Here is an 18,249-nt window from a genome sequence, read left to right as displayed (position 1 = left end):
GATGATCCCGCCCCTAGCAGCCGCTGATTGGTTCGGACACGCAGTGTTCGGCCATCTCTACTCCCTTCGCAATCCCAGACCTCCCTGAAATCAAATGCAAATGAGATTTCCGGAGGGAGGGGGTTTACCAGGCTAACAAAGATCCAGGAGAGAACATTTTCCAAAGAGTTTCTGCTCCATTCACTTCAATGTTAAAAAAATATTTTTTTCCTATGTTTAAGTTGTAAACATGCTGGCAGTCTGTCAGTACTATTTTTGAAAAACCCTGGCAGTTTAAGAGTTAGACCCTACAGAAAAACGCGATTATGCGCATAATATGGCATATTTTTTTTTTCAAAAAGGGTGCGTCGCATAATGTGTGAATTGCATTGCATCGCATTATGCGCATCGCACAATATGCTCATCGCATAATGTGCGAAACTTTCGCAACGTTCTGCATATTTTTGCACGCAATTTCACCGCTTAAAATCACATCAAAAACCAGCATATTTCATAGCAAAATCTAGGACTTTCCTGCATAATCAAAGATTAGATATATTAAGGCATATTGAAGGATTTTTGCCTGCGTTTTTCTGGAGGGTTTATTCGTAAATGAACTCCCTACTTTGATCACACTACAGCGTCAAAAGCAGCAGATCTACAAGCTCGAAACGCGCCGCGTTTCGAGCTTGTAGATCTGCTGCTTTTGATTCCTGAAAAGTAACAGTTTTGGAGATGCGAGGTTTTACACCCGACAGACGGTATCTTCATATAATTGGTCACTAAAGCTCATGATAAAAAACACTAAGTGTGTCTGATAGGAGGGCTGTGGACACTTCACACACCCACCTACCAGTGACATCATCGCTAGGAAGGTTTTAAGATTTTAAAAATATATATATTTGGATTTTTATTAACGTAAGAACAATGGCTTCTTTTATAAAACACCCACTTTCCAGGAATAGAAAGCCTGCCGTTTCTATTAGCTTGGATTCGGTGATGTCACTGGTAGGCAGGTTTCTGAACTGCCCACAGAAATATGATGAGCATTAGTGAGGACCAATTATATGAAGATTATAATGAGCATTAGTGAGGACCAATTATATGAAGATTATAATGAGCATTAGGACCAATTATATGAAGATGAGGTTGAAAATGGGTGAAGTTCTCCTTTAAGCTGAAAACAACACTATAAAAGCAAAAAGTACAAATTATTATTATTATTATTATTATGATGAAAGTTTTTTTCTAGGTTGACTTTGTGTTTCCTCTGAAGGAGCCGTTCTGTTGGAACGTCTGCCGTGGGTTTGATATTTAGGGTTGAATATTTTTGGGATATTTGTAACTTTTGATATTTGTAATATGAATGGTTTTGACACAGAACGGTTATACATGAACACTCTGCATGAGGACTGATAATATTACAGTAATATGATGAGATTAGATCTCTATATGTAGAGATGTCCTCTGGGCCCAAGAGTTCAACACTTTTAATCTCTAGTCGAGTGGATTTTGGGTTTTAAAGATTATTTGATGAATCAAGTTCCCTTTTTGTTCAGACTGTCTGACATGAACTCCAACACAATTTAAACAAGTGATCAGTGGTTCTAAAAACTCCAGGCCACGACCCCCAAAATAATCATATTTGAACTCGGGACCCCCCAAAATAACCATATATTTGAACTGGGGACCCCCCAAAATAATCATATTTGAACTGGGGACCCCCCAAAATAATCATATTTGAACTGGGGACCCCCAAAATAATCATATTTGAACTGGGGACCCTCCAACATAACCATATTTGAACTGGGGACCCCCCTAAATAATCATATTTGAACTGGGGACCCCCCAAAATAATCATATTTGAACTGGGGACCCCCCTAAATAATCATATTTGAACTGGGGACCCCCCTAAATAATCATATTTGAACTGGGGACCCCCAAAATAATCATATTTGAACTGGGGACCCCCCTAAATAATCATATTTGAACTGGAGACCCCCCTAAATAATCATATTTGAACTGGGGACCCCCCACTCTGACAAGCACTTGGAATTGAATTGTGTTTGACTCGGTTCCACAGATAAATTGTGAAAATAGCCGATCTACAAGCTCACTTCCTAGGGTAATATTTAGTGTTGAACTCCTGGGCCGTGGGATTTTAGATAACGATAGTGTTGAACTCCTGGGCCGTGGGATTTTAGATCTGGTCTCTGTCAGGTGTAAACCTCATGATGTCCCAAAACTGTTACTTTTCAGCATTCAAATAAAAAAAAATGCAGATCTACAAGCTCAAAACGCGGCGCGGTTTCGAGCTTGTAGATCTGCTACTTTAGATTTGTGTGTGACGCTGTAGTGTGATCAAGGAGGACGTTAAATTACGAAGAAACACAAAAAGTTAGAATATGGAGATAAGATGTTTCTGACCAACAGCAACGATATCATCGTTGTCTGTCTGGCAAAAACCTTGCATCTCCAAATTCTGTTGTTTTATGTTGTCATTTGAAGGCCCTACTTCACCATGCAAGAGTGTCAAGCAAAAGTAGTGAGAAAATAGCCGATCTACAAGATGCGACGCGTTGTGAGCTTGTAGATCGGCTATTTTCACTACTTCTGAAGCCTTTCGTTCCGTTTCCCGAACGGTAACAGTTTGTGGACGTATGAGGTTTCCACCAACAGTGTGATAATACTGTCTGTAAGACACTTTGAAGCACAAAACAGAGCTTTTCACTATTATCACACACTAAGCATTTGATTCTTTTTATAAGAATGTTCTTTTTTTACAGTCTTAGACTTTCCTAAGAAGTTCCTTTCACTTTGACGTTCATGAAAACAAAACATTTATTTTGTAAAACATAACTTGTTAATGTTTTCATTTCCATGGACTTACTGAACATTATAAAGGCTGACGACACGTTGAGAACATAACGGACTCGTTTTGTGTTGAATCTGAACGACACACTGCAGAGAAAACTGTGTTTGTCGTCCCACCGTTTTGACGGGTTCTGAGAGTTGATCAGAATCTGATGAACTTTCATTTGAACTGATGAGAATAAATCAGTTGTTTGTATTCAACAGCTCTCATGTGATCTGTGTCTCAATGCACTAACGTCTATTATACAACAGGTAGTTCCGACCAAGCAATCTGATTGGTTGAAATAGCTATCTAGCCGTGCTTCAAACCAGCATCATAGCACGGGCCTAATCACATTAATAAATCACTCCGCACTGCAGTCCGCACCTGATTAGACCATATATGGCACAGCTGTGCTGTGACGTCACGCTGTCCCACGGTAGGAAAACAAACAGACGAAAACAAACAGCACGGCGAAAATAGCCGATCTACAAGTTCACAACGCGTTGCCAGGTATCGCACGGCGAAAATAGCCGATCTACAAGTTCACAACGCGTCGCCATCGAGACGCGTTGTCAGCTTGTAGATCAGTTATTTTGGCCACGTGACACGGTCGTACGACGGAGCATATAGCCTACTGGAATTCATTCCACTGCGCCAGCAGCTCAGCTGTGTTGATGAGACGGTGCCTCAGAGCGCTGCTACAGGGACTATTTAATGTCTCAGTCAAATAAACTCTTCTCGTTACAGGGAAACATTTTTATTATGAATTGCCCCACAATATGAATACATTTGGATGTGTTTTGTTGGTAACTGTTGTATAATCGCAATATTACACTCGAGGGTGTGCTTTACCTAGCCTGGTAAACCCTCCCTCCGGAAATCTCAATTCCATTTCATTTCAGGAGTGAGTCTGGCCTGATCCGCCTGTCTGCAATATTGGCTGTGCTGGAGTTGGGCGGGAGTAATACCGTTGACTGACAACCCCTTCAGCCAATGATAATTTTTCCCCTTCAGCCAATCAGCAGTTCACCAGTCTTAATGTGACGCGACGGGACTTTTGAGACAGCCATACCCAAAATGGGTTGCCTTTTTCGGGTACAATGGTGTCACTGCCCGCCCCTACCGGTTCTCTAATTTTTTTTTTTTAAATAGGCTTTGTCATGATTAATTGACCACATATATGAAGTTAAACAACTAAATTCTATCCAAACGATATCTTATAAGTAAATTCCGTGCCTCAAAATAGAAGTTAGAGAGCTTTTTGAAGTAAAAAAATAGCGGAGAATTGGCCGCACAAGAAAAAGATGGCTGCCGTTCGTGTTTTGGGCTCACTCGAACTCGCCACCTAACGTAAGCTGTCAATCACAGAACAATGAGCGACGACGCTGATAGGCCCGGCCGTTTGGCATACAGAGCCAATATTGCAGAAAGGCGGATCATGCCAGACTCACTCCTGAAATGAAATGGAATTGAGATTTCCGGAGGGAGGGTTTACCAGGCTATGCTTTACCTACATTATTGGCACTTCAGTGATGCTCGCGGAACTCGGCTTCGCCTCGTTCCTGACCGCATCACTGGCGTGCCAATAATGACGGCAAGGCACACCCTCTCGTGCAATATTGCTTAAATGTAATGTATGTTACTGGATGATTGAAAAAGGAGCGCTCGTTTTCTTCGTTCACCACCCGGTGAAATCGTGTGAAAAGCAAACAAAAGCCACCAGGAAGATGCAAGTTGGAACGAACGTCATCTATGTGGAGCATGTTTATGGTCAATATCTGTGGGGACGGGCGAAAATGTTGGCCGAATCTGAATGCTACGGTGAAATGAGCATCAGGTCCAGTACAGGTCTAGAGACCTGGGTACACACACCTGTGACTGACACACACCTGTGACTGACACACACCTGTGACTGACACACACCTGTGACTGAAACACAGTGGTGGCTTATCCAACGGGCTTTAGGTGCTGAAGCACAGAGCACCAACCTCTGGGGGGGGGGCACCAAACGGCGTAAAAAAATTAAATACGGCGAAAAACTGCGAAATTTAGAAGCAGCGGCTGCTAAAGGAGCGCTACAACATTGAAACGCACCGGTGAAGCGTAATTTTTTTACGCGCTGCATCCCCTCCCAACCACTTGCATTGAGTTGCTCACCCAGCGCATGCTCCTCAATCACCCCTTCTTCCTGGTTGTGACATGTGACGGGCGGGGCCTATTTGGGGATTCTGTGACACGTTTTGCGTCACCTCCGTGATGCAGCCCCCGTGCGCAAGCTTGTGAGTCGAGCCCATTGGTCGAAACCGTTTTGGCTCGTTGGTGACAGTGGGCCCCAGGCCGTTTTTAAGCCGCAGTACTTATGAAGGGCCAGCATCTCCAATGCGCTTCAATGCAACCTCTGGGTTCTGGGGGCTTGGGCGCTACCCACAGGGTTAGCTGTGTTGCTCGTTCCACCAATACACGGTCCTTGTAAGTTGTACCTCGTTGTGAAGGTGACCAATCAGGCTGGTATTAACCCATTAACTGCCAGAGGTATTTTCATATTTTTTTTAGCCAGTGCCAGAGATTTTTCATTGAAAAAAAAAAACTACTCGGGAGCCAAGATACAGAATTTTTAAGTTTTAAGTTAACAAGGAAGTGGATAGGAGTCTAGATCTTCGAAAAATCATATCTCCTTGGTCTTTTTATTTTATTTTTTAGTTCACGTAGATCTACGCGACTGGCACGTGGCGGCTTTAAATAGGTTCGCGTAGATCTACGTGATTGGCAGTGAATCAGTTAATGAAGGGGAGAAATAAAGTTTCCTAACTTTCCTTTAGAAGTTTATATTCATACAGGATAAACAAGTGAACTTGGATGCGATGGCATAAAGAAATAAGAAGGCAAAATCGCTACTGAAACACTTCAAACATTGAAGCTTATTAATGTGGGTCCTTTCTCCTCGATTGGCTTAAATCGGCAACCCACCTGAACATGTATTTTCTGTTTATTAAAGAGCTGGATGAGAGACAGGGAACAAACATTCTAATAGCAATGATTAATATCTCAATAAAGATCTTTGAACCTTTTTAACAAAACCCTTTTAGTTCTGACCAAAACATCACTATATCTTTAACGTTCGGTACTTAACCCTTTCAATCCCGGAACGCATCTCTGTCATTTTAGATTTATTTGGCTGTTCGAAAATAGCAGATCTACAAGCTCTTCTAGATCTGCTATTTTTGAAATCTTGAAAATGTTTCCAAATCTTTGAATATATATTCTACACATGTCTTCTAAATTCTAACCGTTTTTTGAAAAAGATGATGTTGCTATAGCGGTGCTCAAACTTTTCCATGTCAAGGACCCCCAACAATGATATGTATTCGGCCATGGACCCCCATCTCAAAATGGTTTGTTCCAGGGACCCCCCAGAAGCAAAGATTTGAGTTACAAATGTTTGCTTTAAAAAAAAGAATATATATATACAAATTTTGCAGACAGCACGGCACTCGGTGCCGCGCTGTGAGCTTGTAGATCTGCTACTTTTGAATGGCCAAAGAAATGTTAAAATGACACAGATGTGTTCCAGGATTGAATGCGTTAAAGTACATCATGTCTGGTACAGGTCTGCATGTAAACCATCAGTCAGGTGGATCAGTCTACCACACAGGAGGACCAGGGTTACAAATGGACCCTTACAGGTCTGTAACTCTGAGTGTACACATGGAACCAAGTGGACCCTTACAGGTCTGTAACTCTGAGAGTGTACACATGGAACCAAGTGGACCCTTACAGGTCCACTTGGTTCCATGTGTACACTAATACGTTTAATACGTTTTTTTTTAAAACCTTATAAAGTCAATGCAAGCTTCCACACCAGTTTCGCGGAGCGAAAAAAGCCTCTTTTAATTATTCGGAACGAGTCCGAATTTTGCGTATATTCGCATATTCGCCGGTGTGTAACCGCCTTAACCCATTGATACCTGGAACGCATCTGTGTCACTTTAGATGTCTTTGGCTATTCAAAAATAGCAGATATACAAGTTCATAGCGCGGCACCGAGTGCCGCGCTATGAACTTGTAGATCTGCTATTTTTGAAAAATCTTGATTATTTTTTTTTTTTTTTCAAAAAACTGTTAGGATTTAGAAAACTTTTTAAGAATCGGACTCAGGCCTTAATGGGTTAAGAGTTATGGTTGGTCCTTCAAATGACTACAGTGTCTATGAGGAGCGGCGGTCTCTCTCTACGTGGTCTTGTGTCTCTCTCTACGTGGTCTTGTGTCTCTCTCTACGTGGTCTTGTGTCTCTCTCTACGTGGTCTTGTGTCTCTCTCTACGTGGTCTTGTGTCTCTCTCTACGTGGTCTTGTGTCTCTCTCTACGTGGTCTTGTGTTTCTTGCGGGCCTGGAACTGCTGGGTCTTGTTCTTGATGGACTTGACCAGCAGGGACAGGCTGGGGTCGGGACCCTCCCGTTTCCCGCCCTCCGTTTCCCCCTGTGTGGCGGTGGTGGGCGTGGCCTTGCGTAGCTCCTCCTCCTCCTGCTCGCCCTCCTCGCGGCGCCGTCTCTTCTCGGCCTGCAGGCTCTGAGTGGCTCTGGTCTTCTTGTAGTTGGGGTCCGAGGGGTCCAGGTTGAACAGGGCCGACGTGAACACGGCCTGGAAGCGAGGGTCCTTCACGTCCACCTGGAATTATTACATACAGGAATTATTATCATTATTTAACTCATTATGAACTCATTCATCATAATAATAAACTGTATTTGTGTAGCACCTTTCATGACATGGAACTCAAAAAGTGCTTCACAGAAAAAGTACAAATAATTTAACAATAAAGCGAAAAAGAAAAGAAAAGCATAAAACATTAAAATAGTAAAAAAAAAGCAGTGAATCAGGCAATACAGTGAGGACATGAATACAAAAGATTTAAAAATCAACTAAAAGCAAGAGTTAATGGGGTAAGGTGGGGTTGGCGAAAGGGCCTTTCTGTGTGGAGTTTGCATGTTCTCCCCGTGTCTCACTCTCCTAGGGTAGTTAATACCGTCACAAAAACATGCAGTAATCCTGGTCTCTATACTGCCTCCCCCTGGTCAGCCGGGGCGCCTGATGGAGGGGAAAGGAACTGGTTGGAATAACGTGTTCCTTCCACGCGCTACGTCCTACCGGGGAAACTCCCCCCTGTCAGGTGATAAGAAGCTACGTCCTACCGGGGAAACTCCTCCCTGTCAGGTGATAAGAAGCTACGTCCTACCGGGGAAACTCCCCCGTCAGGTGATAAGAAGCTACGTCCTACCGGGGAAACTCCCCCCTGTCAGGTGATAAGAAGCTACGTCCTACCGGGGAAACTCCCCCCTGTCAGGTGATAAGAAGCTACGTCCTACCGGGGAAACTCTCCCCTGTCAGGTGATAAGAAGCTACGTCCTACCGGGGAAACTCCCCCCTGTCAGGTGATCAGAAGGTCAGTTGGCTCTCATGCATTGAAGGAGGCATGAGCTCGGCTCTGAGCTCCCTAGGATGTGGGGGGAGTGTAGTGCCCAGGAACACTTAGAAAATTAGCACCGGGTGAAAAAGGGTTACAAAATCGTGGGATAAAAGAATTAGAAAAAAAAAAGAATAGGTGAAGAAACAGGTCTTGAGCTGTGCTTTAAAGCTATCCACAGAGTCTGCATGTCTTCAACGCACGCTGGGCAAGACCTAGCCGGTTGAGTGTCTGTTTACATTCGCCGTGGATGAAACGAGTGTTGTGATTGGTCAAATGTTTTCCGGAGGAAATACGTCCGAAGGATTTTTCAAAGGTCAGTAAAATCACTCGTTTTCGCTGGCAGTAGCGTACCACATATTAACATATTCCCTGCCAGAGGGTTTTTTTTATTTTACTTCCCCCAGTGCCAGTGTTTAAATTTTTTTTACACAGGAGCCGAGATACAGGATTTTAAAGTAATAAGTTAACCAAGGAGTGAATGGAGCTAGAAATCTTTGGATCGTGATATCTCTGGTTCTGTGTGGATAAATTGAAAAAAGAAAAGACAAAAAAAAAAAAAAAAAAACTTTTTTTTTTTTTTTTTGAAAAACGGTTATACTCGTGGATGGCAGACTTTGGCAGTAAACGGGTGTATTTTTCATCAACGGTTATACTCGTGATTGGCAGGTAAAGTGTTAATAATAGGGATGCGCGATATATCGGCCAACCGATATATATCGGCCGATATAGTCGTTCGTAATTAATCGGTATCGGTCCGATATCAAAATTGCGCCGATGTGAACAGCCAATGATTGCCTCTGTGTCTCGCTGCTGCAGCTGCAGGACTCAAGAGTAGTGTGTGTGTGTGTGTGTGTGTGTGTGTGTGTGTGTGGGGGGGGTTTCACATGGTGCGCTGCCTCTCATTCACTCTGACAGTGTCTCGCACACACACACACACACACACACACACACACACACACACACACACACACACACACACACACACACACACACACACACACACACACACACACACACACACACACACACACACACACACACACACACACACACACACACACACAGTGTAGGACAGTGGTTCTAAAAGTGGGGTCCGGGGATCCCCAGCTAAATGATGGGTAGTTAGGAACCAAATGGACCCTTATGGGTCTGTAACTCAGAGTGTACAAATCGAACCAAATGGACCCTTATATGGGTCTGTAACTCTTCAGTGTACAAACCAAATGGACCCTTATGGGTCTGTAACTCTTCAGTGTACAAACCAAATGGACCCTTATGGGTCTGTAATTCAGTGTCCAAATGGAACCAATTGGTCACAATTTTCAATGATAGGCCTACTGGAGAAACTTTTCAATAGCAGACTAGATTCTTTTTTGGAAAGATTTAATGTAGCCTACTCTCAGAGAGTCATATGGTCTTAGAACTAACAGATCAACATCTCAGGCATTGATGGAATCCATTGAAAGAATCACAGATGCAATTGGAATATTAATTTACCTCAAAAAAGCTTTTGACACTATCTATCACAACATATTAATAAACAAACTGGAGAAAATTGGTATTAGAGGCATTGCAGTAGACTGGATTAAAACAAAGTTATTTGGACAGACGTCAACAGTTTGTGAAGCTGGGCAAATACAGCTCAAATCATTTGGACATTGCTTGTGGCGTCTCCCAGGGGTCAGTATTGGGGCCCAAACTTTTTATTCTTTACATCAATGATATTTGCCAAGTTTATTATAATATGAATAGTATCATTACCTGGAAGCTGTCCTCCTCCAGAGGTTGGTTGCTCTTCTTCTGCAGGTTTTTACGTTTCTTCTTGCTGAGGTTCTGATTCCCAACAATCTCATCGTAGTTGAAGTGTTTACGTTCACCGTCCTCCTCGTCCTCCATCAAGAGAGCCATCTCCGCCTGACACACACACACACACACACACACACACACACACACACACACACACACACACACACACACACACACACACACACACACACACACACACACACACACACACACACACACACACACACACACACACACACACACACACACACACACACAGTTAAATCCTAACAGTATGTTTCTATATCAGTGGTGCTGCAACTTTTCCATCTCAAGGACCCCCAAAATGATATGTATTTGGCCACGGACCCCCATCTGAAAATATGTTGTTCCAGGGACCCCCCCCCAGAAGCAAAGATCGAAGTAAAAATGTTCGCTTTAAAACATATACCCGGTATATATATATTCATATATTCAAGATTTGCCCAAATTTTCCACGATTTTTCAAAAAATAGCAGATCTACAAGCTCATAGCGCGGCACTCGGTGGCGTGCTATGAGCTTGTAGATCTGCTATTTTTTTTAAAGCCAAAAAGCCAAAGAAGTCTTAAAATGACATGATCTTAATGGCTTAAATATGTCTTATTTTAACTAGATCAATAGATCTAGGTTCAATAGACGCACTGACTATATACTTCATTATGAATCCAAACCTTTCGATTCTCCACCTCGGCTTCCTCCTCCGCTGTTCTCTCCTCTCCCTCCTTCTTGCTTTTCTTTCCCTTCGTCTTCTTCTTCTTCACCTCTGGATGGAGAGAATACACAGAACATACACACTGAGTTTAAACCAACAGCCATGTCCTAGAGGACAAGGGGTCCCCAACCTTTTAAGGTTCTATGACATTCATTTTCACTTTTTCTTTTTTATGTTTTTTGGGGGGGTTTTATGACCTCAATTACACCCAAAAAATCTGAACTTTGAACATTCAGTGGATTTTCTGTGGTCTGGGGTTTTCTGAATAATTAGGCTGAAAAGTAATCTGAGCTTGGCCCTTCGGCAGTGAGGTCACAGCCGATTAATCCCGCCCACTCTCCTCCTCGCCCCTCCCCTCCCCTATCCTTTCCTTTGGGGGGGGGCGGAGCAGAGGCGATGATTGACAGGCAAAATCCCTCAACAGTGACACCCGCAGGCAAAGATTTCTTTTTTCATTGCAGTTGAAAAGGCTTTAGAAATGTGAGAGAAAAACACCTGCCATGGATCAATGGAGTGGATTTTTTTGTTAAAACTTTCTACACACGTTTGAAGGACCATGACAAAGACTTTTAATGTGTGGTAAAACTGAACGTCATGAAACCTTTAAGGCCGCGAGCCCCCAATATAATCCTATTTGAACTGGATCATATTGATCAGTAAATAAAGGTATTGATTAGATCAGTAAATAAAGGTATTGATTAGATCAGTAAATAAAGGTATTGATCTGATCAGTAAATAAGGGTATTGATTAGATCAGTAAATAAGGGTATTGATCTGATCAGTAAATAAGGGTATTGATTAGATCAGTAAATAAGGGTATTGATCTGATCAGTAAATAAAGGTATTGATCTGATCAGTAAATAAGGGTATTGATTAGATCAGTAAATAAGGGTATTGATCTGATCAGTAAATAAAGGTATTGATCTGATCAGTAAATAAGGGTATTGATTAGATCAGTAAATAAGGGTATTGATTAGATCAGTAAATAAGGGTATTGATTAGATCAGTAAATAAGGGTATTGATTAGATCAGTAAATAAAGGTATTGATTAGATCAGTAAATAAAGGTATTGATTAGATCAGTAAATAAGGGTATTGATTAGATCAGTAAATAAAGGTATTGATTAGATCAGTAAATAAAGGTATTGATTAGATCAGTAAATAAAGGTATTGATTAGATCAGTAAATAAAGGTATTGATTAGATCAGTAAATAAAGGTATTGATTAGATCAGTAAATAAAGGTATTGATTAGATCAGTAAATAAGGGTATTGATCTGATCGGTACCTGAGGTTCCCAGCTCCTCGGTGAAGAAGGGGTCGTTGAGGTCGACGTCTGAAGGAACATCATCATCACTGAGGTCTTCCTCAGTCGGCTCCTGAAGATGAAGAAAACACAGAGATGTGACTTACAGACAGTCTGAAATAATAATACAAACATATATAAAACCTGGAAGAGAAACGTGTTCAATCATTTAAAAAGCTACAAAACTCTCCAAATCCGGGTGGAAATATGTCATAATTATGTCCAAAACTGTTACTTTTCAGGATTCAAAAGTATCAAAAGTAGCTGAGCTTGTAGATCTGCTACTTAACCCTTTAAGACCTGAGGCGATTCTTAAAAATGTTTTCTAAATCCTAACAGTTTTTTGAAAAAAAAATCAGAAAAATATTTTTTTCACGATTTTTCAAAAATAGCAGATTTACAAGCTCATAGCGCGGCACTCGGTGCCGCGCTATGAGCTTGTAGATCTGCTATTTTTAAATAGCCAAAGAAATCTAAAGTGACACAGATGCGTTCCAGGTCTCAATGGGTTAAGATACTTTTGAGTGAGGATGTCAGTGTGATCATGAAGGAGTTAATTTAGGAAAAAACACAAAGAGTTAGAACATGGAGATAAAGAGTTAGAACATGGAGATAAAGAGTTAGAACATGGAGATAAGAGCTTTCTGTCTCTGAAGCCAGACTGTTGCTCCTCCCACAATGTTCAGATGCTCCTCCCACAATGTTCAGATGCTCCTCCCACAATGTTCAGTTGCTCCTCCCACAACGTTTTCAGAGCTTTGCGGTGGCGTAAATGTGTCCTAATGCAAATGTAATTAGTGGAAGAATATAGCGTTGCTGCCTGGCACCCAGGACATTTAAAAACATATATATTTAAACCACTTAAATCCCATGAGTCCCTCAGGGCTCAACACTAGTATCTTCTATGGTTTCTACCAGGTCTACTATATTTTTCGCCAATGACGAGAATTGTGAGATTTTGTGTTTTCAGTGATTTTCCACTAGATGGCGCTGTTTGCTCGCCTACGGGTCACCGCTTGGCTCCCAGAGAAGAAGAGGAACAGCGGGTCACGTGATCACAAAAGAAAACAGCCCGTTCACTTCCTTGTGTAGCCTGGTAAACCCTCCCTCCGGAAATCTCATTTCTATTTGATTCCAGGAGTGAGTCTGGCCTGATCGCCCATTGTGGGGGTTTCTAGTGGAATTACCAACTAACCGAGCCTATCAGCGTCGTCGCACATCGTTCTGTGATTGACAGAGACAGTTGGCCAATCAGGTGGCGAGTTCGAGTGAGCCCGAATGGCACCGAGTGCAGCCTGAATGCAATGAATTTAGTTGTTTAACTTCATATATGTGGTCAATTAATCACGACAGAGCCTATTTAAAAATAAAAATGTAGAGAACCAGTAGGGGCGGGCAGTGACACCCATGTATCCGAATAAGACAACCCATTTTGGGCATGGCCGTCTCAAAAGTCCCGTTGCGTCACATTAGACTGGTGAACTGCTGATTGGCTGAAGAAAAACGATCATTGGCTGAAGGGGTTGTCAGTCAACGGTATTACTCCCGCCCAACTCCAGCCCACAGCCAATATTGTAGAATGGGCGATCAGGCCAGACTCACTCCTGGAATCAAATAGAAATGAGATTTCCGGAGGGAGGGTTTACCAGGCTATTCCTTGTTATTCCATCTGGAAAAATGACTTTTCTGTTTGTGTTGCTTTTTGGTGAAAACAGCCGGCATTCAACTATGGAACGGATGATCGTGGCGGCTCGCTTCCATAGAACCAAATGGACCCTTACAGGTCTGTAACTCTGAGAGTGAAAGCATGTGTGTGTGTGTGTGTGTGTCCACTCACCTGCTTCTTCTTTGCTTTCCTCAGTTTCTTCTTCTGCTTCTTCTTCTCCAGGTATCCCTCCCAGGGAGTCAGCTGCTCTTTAGCCTCCATCTTCTTCTTCTGCTTCACCAGCTGCTCTGTGGTCTCCCTCAGTCCTGTTAGAGACATACATGCCCTTTAGCAAGGCACTGAACCCTCAACCTACACTTTACACCATGTGCCCTTTAGCAAGGCACTGAACCCACAACCTACACTTTACACCATGTTCCCTTTAGCAAGGCACTGAACCCACAACCTACACTTTACACCATGTGCCCTTTAGCAAGGCACTGAACCCACAACCTACACTTTACACCATGTGCCCTTTAGCAAGGCACTGAACCCACAACCTACACTTTACACCATGTTCCCTTTAGCAAAGCACTGAACCCACAACCTACACTTTACACCATGGTTTAGAGCACTGGTTTTCAACCCTTGTTTGCAGCAAGGACACATATTAGCCCAGGGACCCCCATTTGAAAAGACATGCCAGGGACTTAACCATTTTGATTCCTTTGGGGTCCCAATCTACACAGTAGTATCATCATCATTAGTGTTCATGTAACTCTGAGAGTGTACAAATGGAACCAAATGGACCCGTTAGGGTCCATTTGGTTCTACAGACCTGTAAGGGTCCATTTGGTTCCATGTGTACACTCTCAGAGTTACAGACACATAAGGGTCCATTTGGTTCCTATCCATCATTTAGCTGGAGACCCCCTGGAACCCCCTCAAGGACCACTGGTGGTCCCTGGACCACTGGTTGAAAACCACTGGTTTAGTGCATGGGTCTTCAGGAGGGGGTCCTCAGAGTTACCACAGGGGGTCCTCAGAGTTACCACAGGGGGTCCTCAGAGTTACCACAGGGGGTCCTCAGAGTTACCACAGGGGGTCCTCAGAGTTACCACAGGGGGTCCTTAGAGTTACCAGTATCTACCCACGGTCAGTGCTCTTAGGTCAGTATCTACCCACGGTCAGTGCTCTTAGGTCAGTATCTACCCACGGTCAGTCCTCTTAGGTCAGTATCTACCCACGGTCAGTCCTCTTAGGTCAGTAGATACCCACGGTCAGTCCTCTTAGGTCAGTAGCTACCCACGGTCAGTCCTCTTAGGTCAGTAGCTACCCACGGTCAGTCCTCTTAGGTCAGTATCTACCCACGGTCAGTGCTCTTAGGTCAGTATCTACCCACGGTCAGTGCTCTTAGGTCAGTATCTACCCACGGTCAGTCCTCTTAGGTCAGTATCTACCCACGGTCAGTCCTCTTAGGTCAGTATCTACCCACGGTCAGTCCTCTTAGGTCAGTATCTACCCACGGTCAGTCCTCTTAGGTCAGTATCTACCCACGGTCAGTCCTCTTAGGTCAGTATCTACCCACGGTCAGTCCTCTTAGGTCAGTAGCTACCCACGGTCAGTCCTCTTAGGTCAGTATCTACCCACGGTCAGTCCTCTTAGGTCAGTAGCTACCCACGGTCAGTCCTCTTAGGTCAGTATCTACCCACGGTCAGTCCTCTTAGGTCAGTATCTACCCACGTCAGTCCTCTTAGGTCAGTATCTACCCACGGTCAGTCCTCTTAGGTCAGTATCTACCCACGGTCAGTCCTCTTAGGTCAGTATCTACCCACGGTCAGTCCTCTTAGGCCAGTAGCTACTGTACCCACGGTCAGTCCTCTTAGGCCAGTAGCTACCCACGGTCAGTCCTCTTAGGTCAGTAGCTACCCACGGTCAGTCCTCTTAGGCCAGTAGATACCCACGGTCAGTCCTCTTAGGTCAGTAGATACCCACGGTCAGTCCTCTTAGGTCAGTAGCTACCCACGGTCAGTCCTCTTAGGTCAGTAGCTACCCACGGTCAGTCCTCTTAGGGAGAGACAGGGCCCCTCAGTCCGCTTCTCCAGAACTACTCTGCCGGGACCGGGGGAGAGGAGAGGCTCTGACACGTGGAGGGACTAGGCTCTGTGGATGGCCTCCTGGCCGGGCTCCTCCTTCGTCTCACCAGGTCCAGGACCTGAGCGTTGCACCAGACTCCCCCCTGTTCCAACGTTTCCTAACAAGTTATATTTAACAGCCAATAACTAAAGAACAGAGGGCCGCTGTGTCACACTTCTTTTTCTCCCATGGAAGCAGAGACACTCCTCCCTCTTTTGTGACACTCTGTGTGTCCATCGTCCTGGAGAGAAATATTCTGTGGCTCTTGCACGCACCGCACACACGCTCTTGCATGTGAGTGCGTGTGTGTGTGCGTGTGTGTGTGTGTGTGTGTGTGTGTGTGCGTGCGTGCGTGCGCGTGCGTGCAGTACCTGGTGTCCAGGTGATTTCCATCTCCATGTGTTTATCATTTTTCTTCTCTTTGTCCTGGATTCCCTTCAGCAGCTCTCTGTACTTGTTGATCTGCTCCTCTGCTCTCTGCTTCTTCTGTCTGGGTTTCATCTCTTCTGGAGGTGAGATGTTCAATAAACTATTGTAATGGAAGTTTTTACTTGTTACTTTAAGTGAGTTAAACAGATCAGGAAGATGCAGGACTGCAGCGTCAGGAATCAAACTCCATACTTTATTGTAGATCTCATCACAGCAGAGAGAGACTAGTGTCTCCCTCCAGAGCTTCCCCCATCACCCCCCCTTCTCTTACAGACATGTATACAGTCAGGAGAAATACACATGAGGTAACAACAGATAATCACTCCTTACACAGGCTTTATTCTATAACTGACTCACACAGAGTCGCTATGTTTGAAATAGGTTTGCATGAGTCGACTGTTTCTAAAGGAGTTTTGTCAGGGAGAGAGAGTTTGACAGGGAAGAACAGGTGATCATTGTTGCCTCTTACTAATACATTCAATTAACCCATTAATACCTGGAACGCATCTGTGTCACTTTAGATTTCATTGGCTATTCAAAAATAGCAGATCTACAAGTTCATAGCGCGGCACCGAGTGCCGCGCTATGAACTTGTAGATCTGCTATTTTTGAAAAATCGTGGAAAAAAAATGTTTAGATTTTTTTCCAAAAACTGTTAGGATTTAGATTTTTTTTAAAGAATCGCCTCAGGTCTTAACACATTGACTGCCAGAATTATTTCATAATTTTTTAGCCAGTGCCAGAGTTTTTCATTGGAAAAAAAAAAGTACTCAGGAGCCGAAATACAGCATTTTTAAGTTTTAAGTTAACAAGGAAGTGGATAGGAGTCTAGATCTTCAACTAATCATATCTCCTTGGTCTTTGGGTGAAATCTACTTCACGTAGATCTACGCGATTGGCACGTGGCGGCTTTAAAGCGGTTCGCGTAGATCTACGTGATTGGCAGTCAATGTGTTAAAGGGTTAATCAATACCACAATGACTGTTATAGGATTTTTTTTTCTCTACACTATTAACTTTTATGTTTTTTTTACCTTTTTTCCTCTCCAATTTAGTCGTTATGCCAATTAATTCCTCCTCACACACATAGTGTGTTGTCACTGCTGTTATCCTACTGACTGACCTGCCAGTGAGGAGCCTCCACCGGGAGGACTTAGAGCCTTCATCCTACTCCTCCCGCCCAACACTCCCCGCTGACCAATATATATATATATATATATATATATATATATATATATATATATATATATATATATATATATATATATATATATATATATATATACATATATATACAGGGTCCCCACACATTTTTAGCAATGAATTTCCAAAACTTTTCCAAAACTTTTCCAGAATATTTAGCCCAATTTCCAGGCCTATAAAACAATCATTCAGCGCAATAATGTGTCTCTTACTCCTATGTAGAATGCCCAAAGATAGGCAGTGTAGCAAAAATAAAGCATAGAATATAAAATAGTACAATTTCATTCAACATTTCGTGCAAAACTAGGGCATAGTGACCCTGCGAGCGAAAATAGGAGGGGTGGACGACGTCGTTGCACGGTTCGTTGTCGCTCGCGGTAGGTCAGGACGGTCTCATTCAAAAACATGTATTTTAATGAGATTTCATCGCCCGCTCGCTTTGCGTCACGTCGCATCACGTTGCATCGCTGGCAGTGCGGATGGGGTGTTACACAACCCGTTCGGTGAAAAACTACTTATGTTACATATTTTGTGTAATGTTATACATGTTTATGAAAATGTTTTGTATTAAAAAAAATCAATAGCCAAAAACAATGCATAGCCAAATTTTTTTCCAGGACCCTTGATAAATTCCAGGACCTTTGATCAATTCCAAACCTTTTATATATAAATATATATATATATATATATATATATATA

General features: G+C 43.0%; 1 protein-coding gene across 4 annotated transcripts in view; it reads right to left on the bottom strand.

Moving 5' to 3' along the window:
* Nucleotides 1–6,991: 6,991 nt before the first annotated feature.
* The window catches only part of esf1 (ESF1, nucleolar pre-rRNA processing protein, homolog), a 32,484-nt gene continuing 21,226 nt past the window's right edge, over nucleotides 6,992–18,249 (bottom strand). For 2 of the 4 annotated variants that reach the window (XM_080446686.1, XM_080446688.1), the window contains exons 12-17: nucleotides 16,291–16,425; nucleotides 13,976–14,109; nucleotides 12,121–12,211; nucleotides 10,795–10,886; nucleotides 10,059–10,211; nucleotides 6,993–7,501 (exon numbers count right to left, since the gene is read on the bottom strand). In XM_080446686.1, coding sequence (XP_080302812.1) covers nucleotides 7,196–7,501; nucleotides 10,059–10,211; nucleotides 10,795–10,886; nucleotides 12,121–12,211; nucleotides 13,976–14,109; nucleotides 16,291–16,425 — 911 coding nt within the window. In that variant the 3' untranslated portion in view covers nucleotides 6,993–7,195. Of the gene's footprint in view, nucleotides 7,502–10,058; nucleotides 10,212–10,794; nucleotides 10,887–12,120; nucleotides 12,212–13,975; nucleotides 14,110–16,290; nucleotides 16,426–18,249 lie in introns of all 4 variants that reach the window. The other 2 variants (XM_080446687.1, XM_080446689.1) reach the window with 2 other exon arrangements.

This window comes from Gymnoscopelus braueri (genome assembly GCF_963280865.1).
Source record: "Gymnoscopelus braueri genome assembly, chromosome: 2".
Classification (NCBI taxonomy): domain Eukaryota; kingdom Metazoa; phylum Chordata; class Actinopteri; order Myctophiformes; family Myctophidae; genus Gymnoscopelus; species Gymnoscopelus braueri.
Note: the sequence above shows the minus strand (reverse complement) of the source record. Positions and strands in the feature narration are given on the sequence as shown.